Source organism: Corvus cornix, chromosome 21 (genome assembly GCF_000738735.6).
Source record: "Corvus cornix cornix isolate S_Up_H32 chromosome 21, ASM73873v5, whole genome shotgun sequence".
Lineage (NCBI taxonomy): Eukaryota > Metazoa > Chordata > Aves > Passeriformes > Corvidae > Corvus > Corvus cornix.
Window position 1 is genome coordinate 3,414,550 of NC_046350.1, and position 19,850 is coordinate 3,434,399.

General features: G+C 51.3%; 1 protein-coding gene across 1 annotated transcript in view; it reads left to right on the top strand.

The window, feature by feature from the left end:
• MEGF6 (multiple EGF like domains 6) overlaps nt 1-19,850 on the top strand; it is a 76,437-nt gene that overhangs the window by 27,638 nt on the left and 28,949 nt on the right. The window contains 1 exon segment of the mRNA XM_039564033.1: nt 18,493-18,615. Coding sequence (XP_039419967.1) covers nt 18,493-18,615 — 123 coding nt within the window.

The window sequence follows — 19,850 nt, forward strand, 5'->3', positions numbered from 1 at the left end:
CACAGGATCAGTAATGTTGGAAAAGACCCCCAGGATCATCCAGTCCAAGCTGTGCCCAATCTTCACCTTGTCCCCAGCCCAGAGCCCTGAGTGCCACCTCCAGCCCTTCCTTGGGCATCTCCAGGGATGGGGACTCCAAACCTCCCTGGGCAGGCCCTGCCAAGGCCTGAGCACCCTTTCCATGGAGAAATTCCTGCTGCTGTCCACCCTGAGCCTCCCCTGGCACAGCTTGAGGCTGTTCCCTCTCCTCCTGTCCCTGTTCCCTGCGAGCAGAGCCTGACCCCACCTGGCTGCACCCTCCTGCCAGCTTCAAGACCGTGATAAACAAAAAACTAGAAAGCACCAGACACATCAGCAGTGTTTGAAAGATTACCCAAAGATGACAGATGACATCAGTTTGGATGGGAAGTTAGGAAGAAATAAGGGGCGAAGGAAAAAGCCTGTGGGAAGCAGTGCCCGTGGCACAGAGTCAGCGTTATCTGAGCACCGCAGGAAGCTGCAGAGCTGTGACAGATAATCTTCTCCCTGCAGACCCCGCAGCTCCCAGCAGGCACAGGCTCCTTTTATTCCCAAAAAAAGAGATTTCCTGGAGGTGCTGTCTGTCATGGCTGTTTTATTATGTCTCTGTTATTGTAGGTCAGGAGGAGCCAGGCTGGGCTTGTCTCAGCATTTGGTAAAATCCATAGAAAGACGTTGACTTTACAGAGTATTAGATTAATAAGGAGGAGAATCTGGAGAGGAAATCTGGAGATATGGGAAAATCTAAAATATATCCTTACAGTTTCTCTTGTTCACAACTCTGGTTACACCTTCATGTCTTGCAACTTGGCTTTGCCACCCCTGCTGGCAGATCTCCTGGAGGTACCATGGGGAGACAGGGATTGAAATACCCCGGTGCCAAATCCCAGAGTGTGCTGAGCTGGAGAGAGGGGAAACAACACAAAAAGGAAGAAGGAAAACAACAAAGAAACCAAAGCCCCACCGAGCCTGGATTTTGTGTGTAATCCCTGTGTGCTGGCAAACTTCAGCAGAGCCCCAACACTGGGGGGATTGTGCAGCCCGGCTCCGGCTCATCCCCCTGGCACAATTTCAGAGAAACAACGGACAGGCTCCTCTTTCATCCCAAATTCAGCCACGCAGAAGTGCCCGCAGGACCCGCAGCGTCCTGCCAGTCCTGTGCTTCGCTCCTTGCCTTTTAGCGCTGCATTAGGCAGATTCTCTGATTTCCCCAAGGTTATCAGGAGGGCTTGTTCCTGGGGGAATACTGATGAGTTTGTAAAGGGTGAAATCCCCAGGACACCGCAGCCTTTTCCCCAGTACAGCTGGTTTCAGGAAAACCACCTACAGCAGCCTCATTTTTCGGGAATAATTACCCAAAGCTTCTCCAAGAGCGTGGAGCAGCCAGAGTCTGTGCGGTGTCCTCTCGGCCAGAGGGAGGGGGTAGAGCATCTCTGCTGTGCTCTGCTCCGCTCCGATCCGTCCCTGCAGCTGCTCTCTTTGCAGTGCCTGTCTGCCATCCAAGAGCAGCAGAGTTATCCCTTTGGAATGAGAGAAAAACCGTTTTATCCCAGTTTTAACCACTTTTAGGGGCTCTAGTAGTTATCTTTTTTTTTTTTTTTTGGTCAAACAAAATGCAGAAACTTTTGTTTGGTTTTTTGTCTTATGAAAAGTTACTTCCCTCAAAAAAAAAAAAAAAAAAAAAACAAAAAACCAAAACCAACCAAACAAACCAAACAACAAACCCAGGGAAAAAAAGCTTTTTAAAAGATTATTGAGGGTTTTTTTTAAAATCCCATTGCAGATATGAGTTACCTATACGTGTGTGTAGTTAACACTGCAGATCTAAGTGCATATTCTGTTGGAAAAACAGATTTCCCCATGTTTTATTTACTTCAGGACCATCCTTTTAAAGAAATTAATCTGGAATTTGGAAGGGCAGCCTCCAGACTTCGCTGGCTCCAGCTGCGTGCTGTGAGCTCGGGAGCCATGACTTTTTTGTAATCTTGGGTTTAACACTTGGTTTTGGTCTCCCAGATGATCTTGGGGTATGTTCCTTATATTTATAGAGAATATTTCATTAAAAATCTGCCTTCATAGGATTGCTAAAGGAAAAGTCCCAGCAGCAAGGTGGCTTTCCCTGGATACCGGGAATGAATCTAATCTGCTTGCTGTGTCCAAGGTGAGGAACCTGCTGGGACGGGGCCGAGGTTGGCACATCGGCACTGAAGTTTGGACCCTGGTCCTCCTTCCCAGGAATTGTGAGCACGCAGATGGTTGAGATGCTTTGTGTGCTCTGGAGAGCTCTCACCTTCAGGGTCACCAGGATAATGCTCAGACATTCCTTTTTCTGTCGAGTTCCCTGCCCTGAGTCGCGGACCCCGGCCGAGGTGTGTGCTCTGGAGCTGGGGAGGTGGCTGTCACTTTCTGGGAAAGCTGGGAAGTTGTTCAAGGGAAAGCCAGATGCTTCCAAACTGGGGCCTCTGGCATTTCAGCTTCCTTCAGGCCTTTTTTACTGGAGCTGTAAAATCACCGACAATGGCCATGAATATTAATGGCTCTTAGCCCGAGGGCAGAGAGGGAGAAGTGGGGGTTTGTTACCAGGTTAAAAGCGGACGGCTGCTTTCATGCGGGAGTGTGTAACTTCCATAAATAAAACACCAGATGTGCTTGGATTCTGCTTTCCTTCAAACGACTTGGGAATTCTCATAAAGAGCAGGAATACCTACGGCTACCAGGACTTCATTTCAAGCCTCTCCTTGCAGAAGTCACGCGGGGGGAGCTGGTGAATGCCGGGGCACAGCAGCCAGGTCGCTGCAGGATGGGTACCGCCTTCAGGCGGGGTCCTGAGGCTCTGAACCTCCAGATTAAGCCAGGTTTACCTGTAAATCCTCCAAAACAGAGCCTGTCGGCTCACAGGAACAGGATGTTGGTGCACAGACCAGCACCGTGCCCCAGGGAGGGAATGATGCTGAGTCCCCCTTCCTTGGGAGGGATTTGGACTCAGAATATTTTTGAAACAAATCTTGCACAGGTGCGAGGCTGGAGGAGTGGGATGGGGTTAAATGAGCACGGATTATCTGGGAAAAAAAAGTGCTATATGGGTGAAAGTTCAGCGTGATGTTCTCTTTCCCGTTCCTAGCTCTTCCTTGAAAACAAAAAGCAAACGTAGGTGTTTCACAAGCAGATTATTTGAAACAGAGTTTTGACAGAAATCATGGAGGAAGATTCATATTGGATTTATTTATGTTTACACGGCACTTTGAATAAAACTAAGACGCTTTCCAGGAGCTCCTCGACATCCACTGCGTGTGACCTTGGAAATCAAGTATTGGTGGAGCCTGTGGGGTGATTTGAGGCGACCCATACTTGGTTTCAAGGGTCTGTGGGGCATCTCCAGGAGGAGTGGACAGTGCTCTGTGCCTGCTCCAGTTGCTGCACGAGTCCTTTGGTGTCTCACCACGACAAACACATGAGCACAAGAAAAACCAGCCCCTCACTGCTGAGGATCGAGGTGGCTCGGTAGCATTCCTGAATTCTGGCTTGTTTTGTTTTGAGAAATCACCTGAAAAGTTACATTTCTGGGTGATAGGAGTGATCTGGACACAGCAGCTGCACCCGAGTCATCTGTGCCGTGTCCAGTCCAAGCCAGCATCAGTCCCTCAGGTCGGATTTGAACTGCAGAGTTTGTCCAAAGCTCCCAGAACTCAGGATGGCCAAACAGCCCTAAAATCATGAGAGGAAAATCCTCACCCCCAGCCAGCGGTGATGCCGAGCCTGTGGTGAGCTGGGGGATGAGGAGCACTCCTCGTTTTATTTATGGATCGCGTGTTTCGGTCACGGAGGAAGGAAGTTCCATAATGCTTTGATAAATACAAGCTCTAGGGAGCTGCAGGAGTGTTTGCAGAGCCCAACCACAAAGCTTATTTTGACAAAATGTGGAGGCAAGGATCATTCCGGCTCTGGCTGTATCTGCTGGAGAAACTCAGGGCTTACGGGGAACCTGCTGGGACTGGGTCTGTTTGAAAGATTAAAGGGAATTTTATATGAAAGCTGCAGTTAAACCTCATCATAATAACAAAAACAATAATAATACTACTAGTAATAATAATAATACTTCAGGTATGCTGGGCTTCTTCTGCATCCACACACCTCCCCTCAAACAGATCCTGCATTTAGGCACTTGTGCCGCCTGAAAATGTAATTAGAATTTATGCATTTACAGAATCCCTCTTTTTAAGACCTGCAGAGTGCAAACTACCCAGAGTGCTGGGCACCTCTTGCAGCTCCCTTCCTGGACCCTGCCCTGCCTGGGCCCTGCCCTGCCTGGAGCCCTTGGAAGGAGCCGCTGTCTCCAAATGCTGGCAGGTTGCTGCAGAGAGGGGATTAAGCAAATATAAACCCTTGGGGATTTCATTAAGCTCTAGCAGGTCTTAGGATTTCTGAAAAGTAAAACAAAACTTGCACGGTCTGGTGTTTTCGAGCAGCCAGGGCGCTCTGAGCCCAGACAGGAGCGCATTAGAAGAGGCTGAGGGAATTAAATGCTGGGGTTCTTTGATCACATCAGCCTTGTTTTGATGGCTGTCCTTCTCCAGCTCTGTTCTTGGCTGGAAATACATTTAATTCTTCATGACTTGACAGGTTTGTGTGCTGCCCGCAGACACCTTTTACTGCTGTTACCGCAGGGCTGATCTGGGGGCTGGTTTATGCTGGATAAAAGCGTCACTGCCGGGGATGGCTCTGCAAGGACCTTCCCGTCACCATCCGTGTCCCTGCCACGTTCCCATCCCCACGGATTGTCAAAGGATTCCCTCTGCAGCTGGCCTGGGAGGCAGCAGAGATCTGGGAGCGATGGGAGTGGGGCTGGCTCTGGGTGAGCAAGGGAACACCAAGATTTATCTGCAGTAGCAGAAGGAAACCCAGAGTACGGCGTGGCTGAAGCGCGTTCCTGGCACAGCTGCAGCCCATTCTTCTTCCATCCAGCCCAAATGCCTTCAATCCCTATTTGTCTTCATTTTTCTACTCTCTTGCAAGAAGGAAATGCTGCTTTACGGAGCAAAAAAAAAGCAACTCTTAAGCACAGAAACATTTTTGAAGTGCTTTGCTCGGTGCCAAATGTCAAAAATTTGCCAGCAACTGATAAATCTTTTTGAAACCGCCCGTTATATTCCACACGTCCAGCTGAAACTTGGAATTTCCTAATCTTGAGGTGATTTTGATCTGCATCCGAAAATAATGGAATGGTCTAACAGTGATGCAGGGGTGGAGAGCATCTCCAGTGCTGGTGCACGGACTCCAGGGGGGATTTTGGGGAGGATGGAGGATGCTTCAGGGGAGCAGCCCGGGTTTGAGCTCCTTCAGCTCCCCAGTGGAGTCCGGGGAAGCCGCTGAGGAGGGAGGGAGGGAGGGATCCGGTAACAAGGGGGTGGTGATTCCTCCCTTCCAGCTGCTGATTAGTCCCTCACGCTAATAAAAGGTAATTTGAGAAAAGTGCTCTCTGTGCCTTCAAGGTCTGGCCCACATCGTGCTGAGGGGAAGGGAGATCTCTGGTTTGGGTGGGGTGTCTCATTCTCGACTTGAGTTACAAAAATCAGCAGAAAATGTGTACGAGGTGGCTATTTTGTATTTTTCCACCTTTTAGTTGAGTTTTCTGTGGATTGATGCTATCCAGGGTACTTGTGTGTATTTATTTGACAGAGTTTTAGTGGAAAGGATTGATAGTTCTAAGACGAGAATGTGAAACTTCTAAAAGAACAGGTTTATAATGCAGAGAAGCTTTGTCTTCTCATTTTCATGAACAAGAGGGCTGTTAGAGGGTGAGCCAGAGAGCTGGGATAACAGGTGTGTTGTTAACCACGTGAGTCCCTCCAGGACAGGAATCTTCTGGGCAGTGACACGTTGAGTGTTTGGGCATGGGAGAAGGGGGAGCGTTTTGTACCTGTTAATGTTGCTTTTTCCTATTGGCACTGGAAATTCAGAATGGGAAAAAGAGCTGCAGCAAAAGCAGTGGGGTTTGGTTTTGTGCAGCATCTCCAGCACAGGCAGGGCCAGTGGCCATGGTGATCCAGGTAGGAATCACGGCCGTGCCTGGTATTTTATTGCTTCAAAAGGGATGAGCTTTGTCCTTCCCAGTCTGCGTCGCTGTTCCCTGTTCCGCCTTAAATCTCCTCCCAAAATGGAGTGGAAGAGAAGCCTCAGTGTTTGTGAGTGGGAATCCTCAGTGGGGTTGTGAGAGTGCAGTGCCCAGTGCCAGCTGTGCTCCAGGTGGCCTTTTGGGCTCCCCCAGCTGCAATCTGCCCTGCCACGCTCCGGGTGGGATCTTCCCGGCGCTTCCATCTGCGTGAGCGCTGCTGCTTCGGCTCCGAGTTGGAGAAATGCAAAAAGCGCTTTGCTCATCAGAGCCAAGAACAAGATTACAGTTTTTGGATCAAATCACAGCTCCAGGATTCACTGACAGGTCAGGGAAAGCACCTTCACCAGGCTCCTGCAGAGCAGAACCCTGAACCCCCGGATTCCCTGGAGTGACATTGAAACACCTGCCCAGGGCACGCTGGGGGCTGCTTTGGATGGTCATGGCTTTGTGGCAGAGTTCTTGCATATTTTCGGCACTGGTTTGCTTAGCAGAAGGCCAAAAGTATTCAAATAATTAACAAAGATTGCTGACGAACAGGGAAAGAGCTGTTTCTGTGGATATCGGTTCGGACATTAAAGAATTCCACAGAAAAATGTCACTTTCTTGCCAATTTGGTACATTTGTCTTGTTTTGTTGAAAATAACTGAAAACTATTTCCTGGCTCTGTACCACTGCAGAGATGTGTGAAATAAACAGCTCTGCCCTTATCTTAGCCAAGCGAAAATATTTCCAGTTTCCCCAGAATTCCCCTGATGAGGATTAGCTTCTCTGGTGATTAAGAGGTTCAGGATTTTGGTGGAAACAAGCAATCCTTTTTTTTTTATTATTTTTTCTTTTCCATTTTTTCTTCTATATTTCTTCTACTTTTAGGGGGCACAGTGTGAATCACCTTGCACGTATTCTTGGAATAATTCATAGCTCTTTGCTCCGTCTCTCCCGCGTTGCCTCTGACTCTGTGTCAGGGGGGCAGTGTGTGCTTTGAGTGCCATCGTCCTCCTGGAGCCCCTCATCCATCCTGTGTGGATTTGCTCTGTCTGCAGGTCTCATCATGACAAAAAAGAACACTCAGGGAAGATTAAGCCCTAAATTAAGTGAGAGAAGAGTTTGCACTGGGCTGCCTCACTCCTGCTTTGCTCAAGTGTAAATCTTTTCACCCCAGCAAAGCGGGTGTTGAGTTATTCCCCCATGGCTGCACTTCTCCAACAAACCCACTACTGTGTCATGGGGGATCCTGCTGTCCTCACCACTTTTTACATTAATTTGGTTTTTTACATCAGATAAGAAGCTCTTTCCAAACTCCCCACATGCTCTCACATGTTTTCAGGGGTGGACGAGGTTGGATCCGTGTTTGTGCAGACGGGGAGAATTTGGGAAGACAAAAGGCACTGATTAATGTTTACAGTTTGCAAAAATATTCAGCTTGTCTTGGTCAGAGTCCTGATGGAGCTGAATAAAGTCCTGAATAAAGCTGCCTGAGCTCCAAACCACAGGGTCAGATATCTGGAGCCCTGCGTTGGCTGGGAGGGTTTGGAGCTCGCACCTCTCCCGAGGGCGGCCCAAGAAAAGGAGCTGTGGGTTCAGAGGTCGGCAGTTAAAAGGCTTCATCCTTGGGATTTCGTTCCTGGCTCGGAGTGACATCAAGCTGGGCTTTCAGAGTTCCCTCTGATGTGTCTGCTAAACAAACTGCTCTGCAACAGCATCAGCTTTGTGTGGAGAGGCAGGAAAATACCGGGGACCAGCATGTGCTGCTAAGGTAGGGGACATTTTGAAGGAACAAACTTCATCTCAGCCACTCAAGGGCTTCCCAACCTGACCTCTGGTCAGAAGGAGAAGGATGTTGTAGCTCCGTGTGCTGCTTTTCCTGCCCAGAATTGCCTAAATTGTGTTGATTCACTCTCAGCAGGAACACGGGCAGTGGGTGGGGAACCATTGCAGCAGCACAGGGCAGACCCAGGAGTTCCTTTCACGCTGGGGTTGTGCTTGGTTGGCTGAAGTCTGGGACCTCAAATGGAGCGTGAATGTGAGCCCTGCAAAGAAAGGCAAGAAACTCTGGCTGTGTTTGGCTGTGGGAGCTCAGCAGGCTTGTCAGGAGTGCTGAGGTGGCCACATGTGACACCCTGTGAGCCACAGGACCCCTCAGCTGGTGCCCACGGCACAGGGTTGGGCTCCATGTCCATGTGGGTGTGCACTGCTGGTCAGCCCTCGCCTGGCACCTTGTGGAGTGATTCCTGCCCTGGAACAGCCTGGCAGCAGCAGCCTTTGGCTCTCCAGTGTTTTCCCCTCTGAGCCAGAGGGATTACAGTTAGCAGGGATTTATTTATCCAGTGTTGGGCTGCTTTGCTCGAGCCACCAGGAGAGGAGCCAGTCAGTGCTGTGCCCGTCGGGGATCGGTCTGAGAGCCTCCCTGAGTGCTGGCACCAAGTCCCCCCAGTGGCACCAGATCCCATCTTTATTTACAAGCTTGGAATTAGCGATCCAGAGTGGCAGAGAACTGCCAAAATGATTCTCTTTTACGCGTGTCAATAGTGCACAGCTGATGAGGTGCTGGTTCGCTCCGCAGGGAGGAAGGAAACGCTCTCAGAAGAATAACAAATATAACAAGTTTGGGAGAAACTCCTCCATATTTGGTCTGTGCCCCAAACAAAACACTTCACACCTTTTTTCTGCTGCTGTTTTCCAGGTGAGCAGCAATGAGGGAAGTAAAGCAGCTGGGGGAGGACAGAGCTGGGCTGGGGCTTGGGGTCCCCCATGGCTGCATCCAAAGGGATGCCCAGTTGCCCCTGGATTCAGTGCCAGCAGGAGCCACGGCTGTGGACATGGTCTGTATTTCTAATCTAATCTCCAGTGGAAGAGCTGTCTGCAGAGTGCTTTGGGGACACCACGTGTTGGGGTTTTTACAGGAAACAAACAGGTTTGCTTTGTTACAATGGTTTTTGAGGCATGGCAGGTTCTAGGGGAGCTCAGGTGTTGATGTGCCCTGGGCTCTGCCCCAGCAGCAGGCGTGTTGGAGCGACGCAGTGGAGAGCTCTCAAAAAATATCATAAACCAACCCCTAAACCACAATTCTCACAAGCTTTTGTTTATTTTATCCCTCTAAGCACCACTTGACATAGAGAAGTATATTTGTACTTTTCACGGCCTTCGTAGGACGAGGGCATTAGCTCCAAAAGTAAATGAAAATTCACATTTTAGCTGGATTGTGTGTAAGAAACCTGATTGAGCACATGGGCGTCTCAGTTTAATTCCCAGCTAATGTTACACATAGAGAAGTTCAAAAACCTGTCTGGAATATATTTGAGCATGCAGCCCAGGACATGCAGGCCCCAAATCACGGACCTCATCCTTCAGCTTGTTCCTTTCCTCGCCTCTTCCATGTTCCACCTCCTGCATATTTCTGCTTTCCCAGTCTCTATTTGGCCATTTCCTTTTATCTGGAGTCCTTTTTTCCAAATGTCAGAAGAAACGTGGTTCAGGGTTTGGGTTGGTTTAGGATGAACATTCCAGCCCTCCCGTTTACCTGAGCAGGCTGACTGTGTCTGTGCAGGGATGAATTAACTCTGGGATTTGAATTAACTCTGTGGAGCACCACATCACCAGCTGTGATTTGTTTGGGTCCTTACAAGGATTTTAAGACTGAATCTGAATGAAATTCCGTGAGAGTCAGGGGTTCAGCCCATCTCGGGTCCCTGTTAAAGGATGTTGGTGCTCTCCTGGCTCGTTCCCCAGGCACCAGGAATGACCTGCTGCCAATCCTGATGTGTTGCCATACTCCAAACAACTCCTGGTACTTAATCAGCTGAAGTAAATTAGGTGATGAGGAAGCTGGAGCTGGCTCTGACCTGGCCAAGCATAACTTATTACATAAGCAGGGCTCAGTTTGTGTTCGAGCCCCATGTGCTTTTGATGCCTGTGCTGTACCTCTGAGCTGTCTGGAGGAGCCCGAGCCTCTCACCATGGTGAGGTTTTTGTCACAGTCTAAGAAACCAGGGGATTGAGCCGGTTTGTCACAGAAGTCACACTTGTTTTGTGGGCTGAGGAGCTCTTTTTTGGGAGCTGCATGTGCCCAGGCAGGAGGAATCCCCAGATCGTGAAGCCAGTGGAAAGCTCCCTTTGGTGGGTGCCTGAGGAGTCAGGGGGTCCCTTGAGGAGCTGCTCACTGTGGCCCATCTGCACTCCAGGCAAGGACAATTTAAGATAGACAAGTCCTGGTAACATTTTGGAACGGAGGAAGTCGGCCTAACTCGTTTTTCACAGCTCTGTGGCAACGTTTATTTCTGCTTGTCAGCACCTCAAGAGACGTTTGCAGGAGCGGTGTCAGCGCTCCCCATGGCAGTGCCTCGGGTCTGAGGCAGCGTTCCCAGGATCTGGTCTGGGCCAGCAAGGACAATCCATGTCTTGCCGCGGGGTGTTTTGGAATGGGTGAGGTATTTGATAGATTTAAAGTGGCTCCTGGCAGGGTGGCAGCGTGTCTGTGCACAGCGAGGGCTGTTGGAAGGCAGCACAACAGGGCAGGGGCTTCACTGTGGGACATGGGGAGCGCAGGCAGAATTTCTGGTGGCTCTCAGTGACTGCTCTGACACTTCCCCTCCTCCTGTCCCTCCCTCAGTGCTGAGCATCTCCCTGGGGACTCTGGTGGACCTACCAGGCAGCTTGAGGAAGGTGTGTGTGCAGGATGCAGCACATCGGGCTGGACTTTTCCAGACCACTTCCAAACGTTCACAGCATCCTTCAGAGAGGTCACTTTTTTTTTTTTGTTCCACAAAGTAACTGACCCGAAAATTTGTCTGTTATTTTTGTTAAAGTCAAAATATTAACGAGAAGCATGTGGGCTGTTGCCTTGTGTAAATATTAAGATGAGCTGAAGTGGTCCCTGAAATGTTAGGAAGCTGCTCTTGGAACAAGCAGCAAAGGGGACTTGTGACTGGAGTCCACCTTCCTTTGGAAATGGCTGCAGCAATAGCATGAAATCCCTATTTTCTTCCTGGATTCAGCTTGTTTCAAAATTTTTTTGTGGAATGCTATTCATTGCAGCCTAAACCACAAGTTTTAATTTGGAATTTTACTATGGCCAAATAATACTGTGAAAACGTCTCAAAGTAGCAGGGCCTGCTTCCCCCAGCTCAGCCCTGTGAGCACATTGTTACAAAACATTCCAGAAAGTTAAATGAGGCTTTTGAGCTTGCCTCTGGAAAATCCAATAAGCTATTCCTACTTCTTGTTTAATGAAAAAGGTAAAATAAAATTCTAGGCTCCGTCTTGCAGGAAACGGGAATGAGCATTATGGTTTTCTTTGGAGCAGTCGCGGTGGCTGTTCCTCATTTCAGCTTAAATTCAGTGATTAAGGTTTACTTTTTGTCGTTATTTTAAGAACAGCCCAGCCCAGGTTTGGTGTTGGGTGCTGTTTCAGCAGCTGGGCTTGTTTTGGGGAGGCGTGATGGTAATGAGGCACTTCCCAAGTGAAAACCCCCCGGTTTGGTGTAACCCCGGAGTCCCCCACACCAGCCTGGCGCTCCAAGGGGGAGAGCCTGATCACCCCTGCGCGCGTTCATCCCTCCTCAGCCTGGTTTGGGGCAAATCAGGGTTTATTTCGCGGTGGAGAACCAGCCCGAGCCCCGGGGGCCGGATGCCACCGTGGGTGCCTCGCCTCGGGAGGGTCGCGTTGGGCTCCGGGGCTGTCTGTCTGTCCGTCCGCCAGCCCCGCCAGCATCCCGGCAGCGCCCGAGCACGGCGCCGGGAGAGCTCCTGCCCGTGCCGGGGGGGTCCGGGGCGCTCCCGGGCCCGGCGATACCTGCGGGGGGCGGAGCGGGACCGCCCCCACGGCTGAGCCGCTCCGCACCGCCCCGCGCATCCCTCCGCTCCGTCCCGCTGCGCCCGCCTTGTGTCGGCGCCCCGTCCCTGCCGGGTCCCGCTCCGTCCCCGCTCCATCCCTGCCCCGTCCCGTTCTGTCCCCACTCCATCCCTGCCCTGTTCCGCTCCGTCCCCGCTCCATCCCCGCTCCGTCCCCGCTCCATCCCCGCTCCATCCCCGCTCCGTCCCTCTCCATCCCTGCCCCGTCCCGTTCTGTCCCCACTCCATCCCTGCCCTGTTCCGCTCCGTCCCCGTTCCATCCCCGCTCCATCCCCGCTCCGTCCCTGCTCCATCCCCGCTCCATCCCCGCTCCATCCCCGTTCCATCCCCGCTCCGTGCCGCGGTCATGGGCCGGCTCTGGGTGCTGCTGTGGTGCCTGGGCTGCCTGGGCGGCATCCCGGGCTCCTCCGGCGAGCACTACCGCTACCTGTGGAGGAGCTGCTACCCCTGCTACCTGGGGAGAGCGGGGTACCCCGACCTGCGGCCAGGTACGTGGGGGACCAGGTGGGAAGGTCCCTTCAGACCCGAACTCTTGTCGGATTCTGTGTAGCCGGGCTGGGGCTCCCTGCCGGGCTCTGCCTCGAGGGGTTTGTCCCCGGATCCCCCAGGTGCCGGGTGGAGATTCCAAGCTGGTGGCCACCCAAGTGACAGGCTGGTGACCTGGCTGTATATCTGCCTGTGCTTTGTATGATTATATTTATTTTTACTATATTATTATTATTATTATTATTATGTGCATTTCTTACTCTGAAAAGTCAGTTCTGGCAGATGGGGGAGAGAGAGAAGCAGGAGTTTCTTCACATATGTTGCTGTCCAGCTGGGTTAAAGATAGCTCCTGTGCCACATTCCTTAAAAAGCCAAATGCTTGCGTTACGCCAGGGTATGTAGATTTGTTTTTTCCTCAGCTCCAAGGGATCACGCCCCAGTCCAGGGCAAAAAGTGAAATTTGATACCGTTTTGTCCTGAAAAAGTTGTGCCTTTCTCTCTCTGTGAGGCTGCGGGTTTGTCGGGGCTGTGTGGGTGTTGCTCAGCACATTCTCACACAGGACAGGGCTCGGTGTTACTTGGGGCTGGATTTTGTGCGAGGGGAATCCTCTGGCAGCAGCAGCCAGAGCCGGGAGCTGGGCACAGCTGGGGGATGCAGGCAGAGGAGCCGTGTCAGGGCTCACTTCCCTGCGCTGGGACGTTCAGCCTCAGTGTCTTTTGGAAGCCAATTCCCAGCCTGCCGCAGCGTGGGAAGCTTGGCCAGACTCGCCGTGGAGCAGGTGGAGGGGATGGAATCCTCCGTGCTCCCATTGCACGTGGCTTACGTGGGGTGGGAGATGTGGACACGGAGCCAGGTGTGAGTTCTGCCAGTGCACACCACCCCTTCCCTCTCTGTGTGCTCGGCTGCCTCCACGGCAGGAAAAGTTCGTGGAGATTTAGGGAATAATAGAGAATATGTGAAGGTCACTAAAGAGTTGGGAAGCTTGGGTGTAATGTAGACATCAAGGAATGCATTATCTCATCATGAGATAATGCTAATAAATAAATGCCCTGAGCAGTCGGTTATAAAGTGATACCAGAATAGCTGTGAGATGTGCCAGACCTTCAGAAAAGGGGCGAGTCGCTACTTTGTTATTTATAGATCAGATGTTTGTCTCAAGCTCAGATCGTGGTTGCTGTCTCCATCCAACTGTGTTGGCTCAAAGCAACTCTCCAAGGCAAGCTCCCGAGATCCAGCTTTGCGCTGGATCCAACCTTCCCTCCCTTAACACGGAATTCATCGGATCCTGATCCCGACTCTGCTTCTTGCAGCTCCATGGACAGGTAGCTCTGTGCATGCGTGGCTTCATCCTTGGTGTGAGGTATCTCAGAGGCTGCACAGCCGAGGGGTTTTCTCAGGTTCACCCATCTTGCAGCTTATCCTAAGTAGGTATCGCTGTGGGTTTGGTTAATTTGGTTAATTTTTCCTTCACTGCTTGAGCTTCTCTTTGACAGGTAAGAGAAGTCCTCTTGGTGTACTTTTAGAGTCCCAGATATTCTCTTGGAGTGATTTTTAGGGTCTGTGTGGTGTTTTCCATGCAGCTCCTGTCTGCCCAGCTGGCACACACGTCCCCACAGCCGCCACAGCACAAGGCTCTGCTGTGTGCGCGTCACCGGCAGCTTCGTGTGTGACAGGAGAGTGAGGAGGTGCTTTGTGCAGTAATGGTGGGGGTTTCACTGAGGCCTGGAGTGCCTTGATGTGCCTCGTGAGTACAGCCAGGGCTCTGCTGGGTCCTGGTGTTGCTGCAATGGCCCGTGGCAGCGCTGGGTGTTGTGTTCTTACACAGCCGCCCTTACAGGGGGAGCTTTGTGCTCTGCTGGGGACTCGCAATCCGTCATGCCAGTGACGTGGACCTGGTGCTGTGATATCCTCCCTGTGAACCTCTAAAGCAGCCAGAAAGCAGCAGAGCTGTTGTTTGATCGTTTTCCATTAGCTCCTTCAACAGCGACCCTCATTTCCATCCGGGGGTTCCGTTCCCAGGTCTGTGTCTGGGAATCCCTTGGCCTCCACAGCACAGCACGGGAATATCTTCCACTCAGAGTGACAGCCTGCCCAGGGAACAGGGTGAAACAGTGATGAAAGAAGGTTGGAAACGGTGAGAACAGCAGCAAGTCCAGAGCAAGTCCAGGTGCTTGTTGCTGCGTGCATCTCTGCTCGGTGCTGAGTAATTCCTAATTACAGCCCCATCCCGAGGCAGACAGAGGAGCACAAGTGGGAGCTGGGCGACTCTCCCAGCCCCAGTGCTCGGGGGCAGGAAAAGGTGAGCTGAGGACAAAGCCAGGGACTGAGGCAAAGCAGCTCCTGATGGATTTTCACTCCCTCAGGTTGTTGTGAAGCCGATGCATCCATTCCTGAGGTGCCTTTGGGATCTGCTGCTGAGAATGGCACAGGTGGCGTGGGAAAGCTATGGGCATCTCCCACCTGGAGAATGGCCCCAAGGAATGCTGGCCCCAATAACTCCCTGCAGCTCATTAAGTGCTTTTAGGGCTTTCTCCAATGCCTGGTTTAGGACGAGATGAAAGCCGAGGGTGTGGAGGTGCTCTGACCGCCCCAAATGGCCTTTTACTTCCCTCCAGTGAATCACTCACATTCCCAACCGTCCTTCCTCAGCCTCGAGAAGGAAAAAACTTCCAGGGTAGCAGAGAGGAAGCATCGTGCCCTCCTCTCCCATGGCCTCCTTGCACTGTTGGACCTTGCCATGGCTGTTTTGCCTGCACACAGGGAGTGTGGAATAGCAGGGCATCCGAATTCCCCAGGTTATCCATGTTGGGACTGTGTGACACATGCAAGGGATGAAGTAATGCAGACTTTTTTTTGTTCTAATCTATGTCCATAGTGTGGGATGGCTGTGCTGCCCTGCCCAGCAGCTGTTGGGTCCTCTCTGTCCAGTCTCTACTTGAAATTGCTGAATTATCTTCAGCAAACTGGTACTGGAAAGATAAAGTCACTAAATCCCACCCATGCTCATCTTGATGGATTTTAATTAACCTTTTCCCCGCAGCCCTGCTCTGTAATCCAGGCTAATTGCTGCAGGGATGAAAGCCTGGCACTGCTGCTCGGCCAGACAGAGCGAACCTCCGCAGTGTTCCTCCTGCCTGTGCTTCCAGCTGGGATCCATCGCCTCCTCCTCAGCCCTGCAAGGAGATAAACTGCCTCCGTACCAAATATTTAATACTTTGCAGAGCTGCTGTTGTGACTTACATGTAGCTCTTGGAGATAAATCAGTATTCCCTCTGGAAGGACCTGTGTGTGTTCAGAGCCAGAGCCATCTCCTCACTGCATCCCCATTTTTTTGGTTTTGTGTTCACCTTCCCTGTGTTTGATTGCAGCATTACCTGTGTTAGTCCAAGTAGGTGTCTGAGGTTCCAGGCATTGTTCCTGCTCAGGGAAGAGGCTGGGGTGGGCCCTCCTTGCAGAAGGCATGAACTCCAGTTTCCCTCCACAGCAGGGGTGTTTCCCTCTGCAGTGATCCAAGCCCCACTCCCCAGCCCTTGCTGAGTTGGGCTCCTGCCTCAGTGGGCTTTGCCTGGTACCCACTGCCCACGGAGCAGGCAGCCCGTGGGCTTGGCAAACTCTGTCCTGGCACGGCTCTGGCTTCCTCAGAGTCAGCTGAAGAGAAGCCTTCATGCTTCTCATTTTCTCTCCTTTGGTATATTAATTTCAACCAGATTTTGTCAGCTCTCCAGGAGGAAAATAACTCCGCCGTGCCACGAACCGCAGCTCGCGCGGTGTCACGTAGGGCTCCGGCTCCTGCTGCCAGGACCTGCACCAGGGGCAACGTGACCCTTCACAGAGCTGCTCCTCCTGGCCCTGGGAGCAGCTCCAGCTGCTTCCCAGTCCATATTCCTGGCTGACTCACTCGCTCGTGAGCCTTGGGCACGCCTGGAGATGCCGCCGCCGCCGGGGTTGGCTGGTGGATCTGCCCCCTCGCTGCCCCTGGGGACAGTTTTGTTTTGGTCACACCAAAACAATGCGGGGTATGTCCCAAAATCTCCCTGGTACTGCAGAGGAGATCAGCGAGGCTCCAGGAGGGACACTGGGACGTGGTGGTTACGTGGGAGTGGTGGCAGGGAAGGAGGTGGGTGATTCTGCGGCCACGGCGCGAGGAAGGACTGGCTGCTGTCCCAGGCCGGGAGGGAGTTGGGATGGGGACAGCCCTCTGGAAGCACGGAGATTTAGAGGGTGAAAAGTACAAAGGGGGAAGAGGAGACACGGAGAGAGGAGATGTAAAATTACTGAGTATGAGTAATGGGGTGAAAGTAAGAAGTTTACTCAACACATCACTAACTTTCTTGGACAGTAAATTCTCTATGGTTTCAGATTAGAGTTGAAGGGAAGCAGTGGAATAGTCATTTAAATTCAGACCAAAAAACTTTATTATGCTACATAAAACCTTCCCAAACCCCAGTTTTCCTGTTCTTGAACTGAATAGAGCCAGTTCTGTGTATTAATAGCTAATCCTGCCCACAGAGATGAGTAGGGAGTGCCTCAGGGGCTCCAGGGCTCTGCAGCATCCCAAGTGTGTGCAGAGGAAAATGATTTAATCAGAATTAGGTTGCTTTGACCAGCATCTCAGACTCATGCCGTGGCATTTTTCCCCTCAAAAAGCCACTTTGGCTTTGGCTCACTCTTCAGAGAGCATCATTCAAAGCTTATGTTTCACCTCAAAAATCTACTCATTTTCCTTTCTTTCAGTATTAAGTGTCTTGGAAAAAACAGGGAGGAAATACAAAAACCTCCTAAAAGACTCAGCCCACTGAATAAAACAAAGGGCTGGCATTACAGAAATGAGCATTTTTCTGGCTTGATGGAGACCACAGCTCCAGTGGGGAGCTCTGCAGGAGGAGCCCAGCATGGCCAGTGCAGCAGGACCCCCCAAAACAAGGTTGGGGCTTCCCTGGGAATCACTGGGACAGGAAGGGTTTTTGTGATCTCTAAGCTTTAGGTTTTAATGCTTTAAGCCTTGCTAAGGAAAGTGCTTTGAGAACACAGTAACTTTGTGTTGTTATCACTGTGCAGCTCAGAAACACCGACTCAGACAGGCGTCACCTTTCCCGCTTCGCTTCCCGTTCCATCCCTGACCCGGACCGTTCCCTGCTGCTGGCTGATTTTCTTGGCAATTAATCCAATTAACGTAAAATTTGGCTCAGCCAGGGTGGTGTTGCTCCTTTTTTGTGCCCTTTGTGTGGCCGGTGGGTGAAGCAGAGCTCGGTTGGGGCTGGGCAGGTTCCTGCACCTCTGGCGTGCGAGGACACGGCCGGGTCCCCGCCCTGCCGTGATTCACTCAGGAAATGTTTCTTTATCTTCTCAGTAACACTCGTGGATGGGACCGAGATGGGAACTCAGCTCTGCTCAGGGCCGTCCTGGCTGGGAGGGGCTTGGGTGAGCTGGAGGTGCAGAAAGTGCAAAGAGAAACACGAAGAGACCCAAAGCTGCTGAAGTTTTTCTCTCCATGGGGAAGGGAATGGCTGGTTGGGCGCTTTGCTGTTTGTGTGGGTGCTCTGATCCTTTCCAGTCTGAAAGGTTGTGTAGGTGCACACCTGGGCACACCTATGCACACCCACAGATGGCAGGAATTAAGGAACTGTGCAACTCTACCCATATTTCTGATTATGGCACAGGAAAAAATCTGCCCCAGAAACTTGGGATTTCCTCTGACGAGCAAGAAAGTGTAAAATATGAATGACTCCATTATCTTGGGGTCAATGGGAAAAGTGACCCTGGTGAGGTGACCAGATGGATGGGTTGCACTGAGTGACAATAAGATGCCTTTGTTTTCTTTCAGTTCTTGTTCACTGATTGCAGGTGTCCCCCTGGCATTTCATAAATAGCTTGGCTGACCAAACATACCAAAATGGCCAATCTTGTTCCCTTTGCATTCATTCCTCACATCCGGACTCGGGCATCAGAGGATAAATATTCCTGAGCTCAGACACCCTCCTGCCCACTCCCCTGAGGTTTATTCCACTCTTCCCTTGTTTTCTTGCAGATGTTGACGAGTGCCAGGTCCACAACGGGGGCTGCCAGCACCGCTGTGTGAACACCCTGGGCTCCTACTACTGCGAGTGCCGGCCCGGCTTCCGCCTGCACACGGACGGCAGGACCTGCCTCGGTAAGGCTCCCTTGGAAATTCCTTGGGAATCTCTCCTTCTTCACAGCCCTTTTCCTACCAGAAAATCCATGGCAGCGTACAGAAAACCTTGACTTCCTCACTCCCACCCATCCTGTGTGGCTGGAGTATGAAATGATGCTGATGGGTTGTGTGTTCCTTTGTGTCCCTGTGTCTCCCCTCACGGTTTTTGTCCCTGGGTTCAAAACATTTGCTGTTCTTCCCCGTGGTCACGTACGACTGGGGCTGCTTTGCTGTCCCTGAGTTTATTCTGGTTCAGGAGAAGTAACTCCCAAGTGCTTTGGTGCCTCTGCTTTTGATTCAGGATGTATCAGATAGGGCAGTCTCAGAACAGATACACAAATAAAATGACGAGAAATTTAAACATAAATAAAATGATGAGAAATTTCAACATAAATAAAAGGAAGAGAAATTTCAAGTCAGGCTTCATTTTGAGCTCAGTATTTCCCCAGCCCATGCTGTGGGCAGCAGGTGTGACAGACAAGTGACAATAAATGTGGCTGTGTGTGGAACTGTGGCCATGATAACCCCAAAAACTTCTCTGGGATGCTGGTCATGCATCCTCTTGGATGATGCTGGTCCAGACATCACCATCCAGGCACCAGCTTTGCCTTGCAGCTGATTTTGGGGCCAATTCCTTGAAATGTTGTTGTCTGCCTGCCCCATACTGGAGGCTCGGAGTGGAACTTGGAGTTTGCCTCCAGCATCTGTGGCTGTTTTAATTAAACCACTTCTCCCTCACAGCTTCGTTTGACACACTTTTCCATTATTTGAGAGATATTTTCATGCAAGTGGAAAGAATTCCTGGGCCATGGTGTTTGCAGAGAGCATTTGCTGGGTTTTCTCGGAACACAGTCGTGCTCCAGAGTCTGCGGTGCGAGCCTGCGTGTTCCAGTTGGGAATGGTGATGGGAGCAGGAAAAATCCATCCAGGGAAGCTGTGCCCACCGTGCCCAGCTCTGCTCTGACGCACATCTGGCCACAGCTGCCTCCAGTACATAATGACACCCAAACAAGAGCAGTGAGGTGCAGGATCCCCATATTTCGCTGGAAAAATCCAGAAGGAGAAGGATGGCAAATAAGGGACAAAGCCAACTCTCAGAGCCCGCTGCTCCAGCTCTGAACTCCAGCACTCGTGTCGGGGTGACGTGCTGCTGCTGCTCACATGTAAGTTTGCTGTGGTCTGTCATCTCCTAATTGTCTCTGGAATATGTTGCT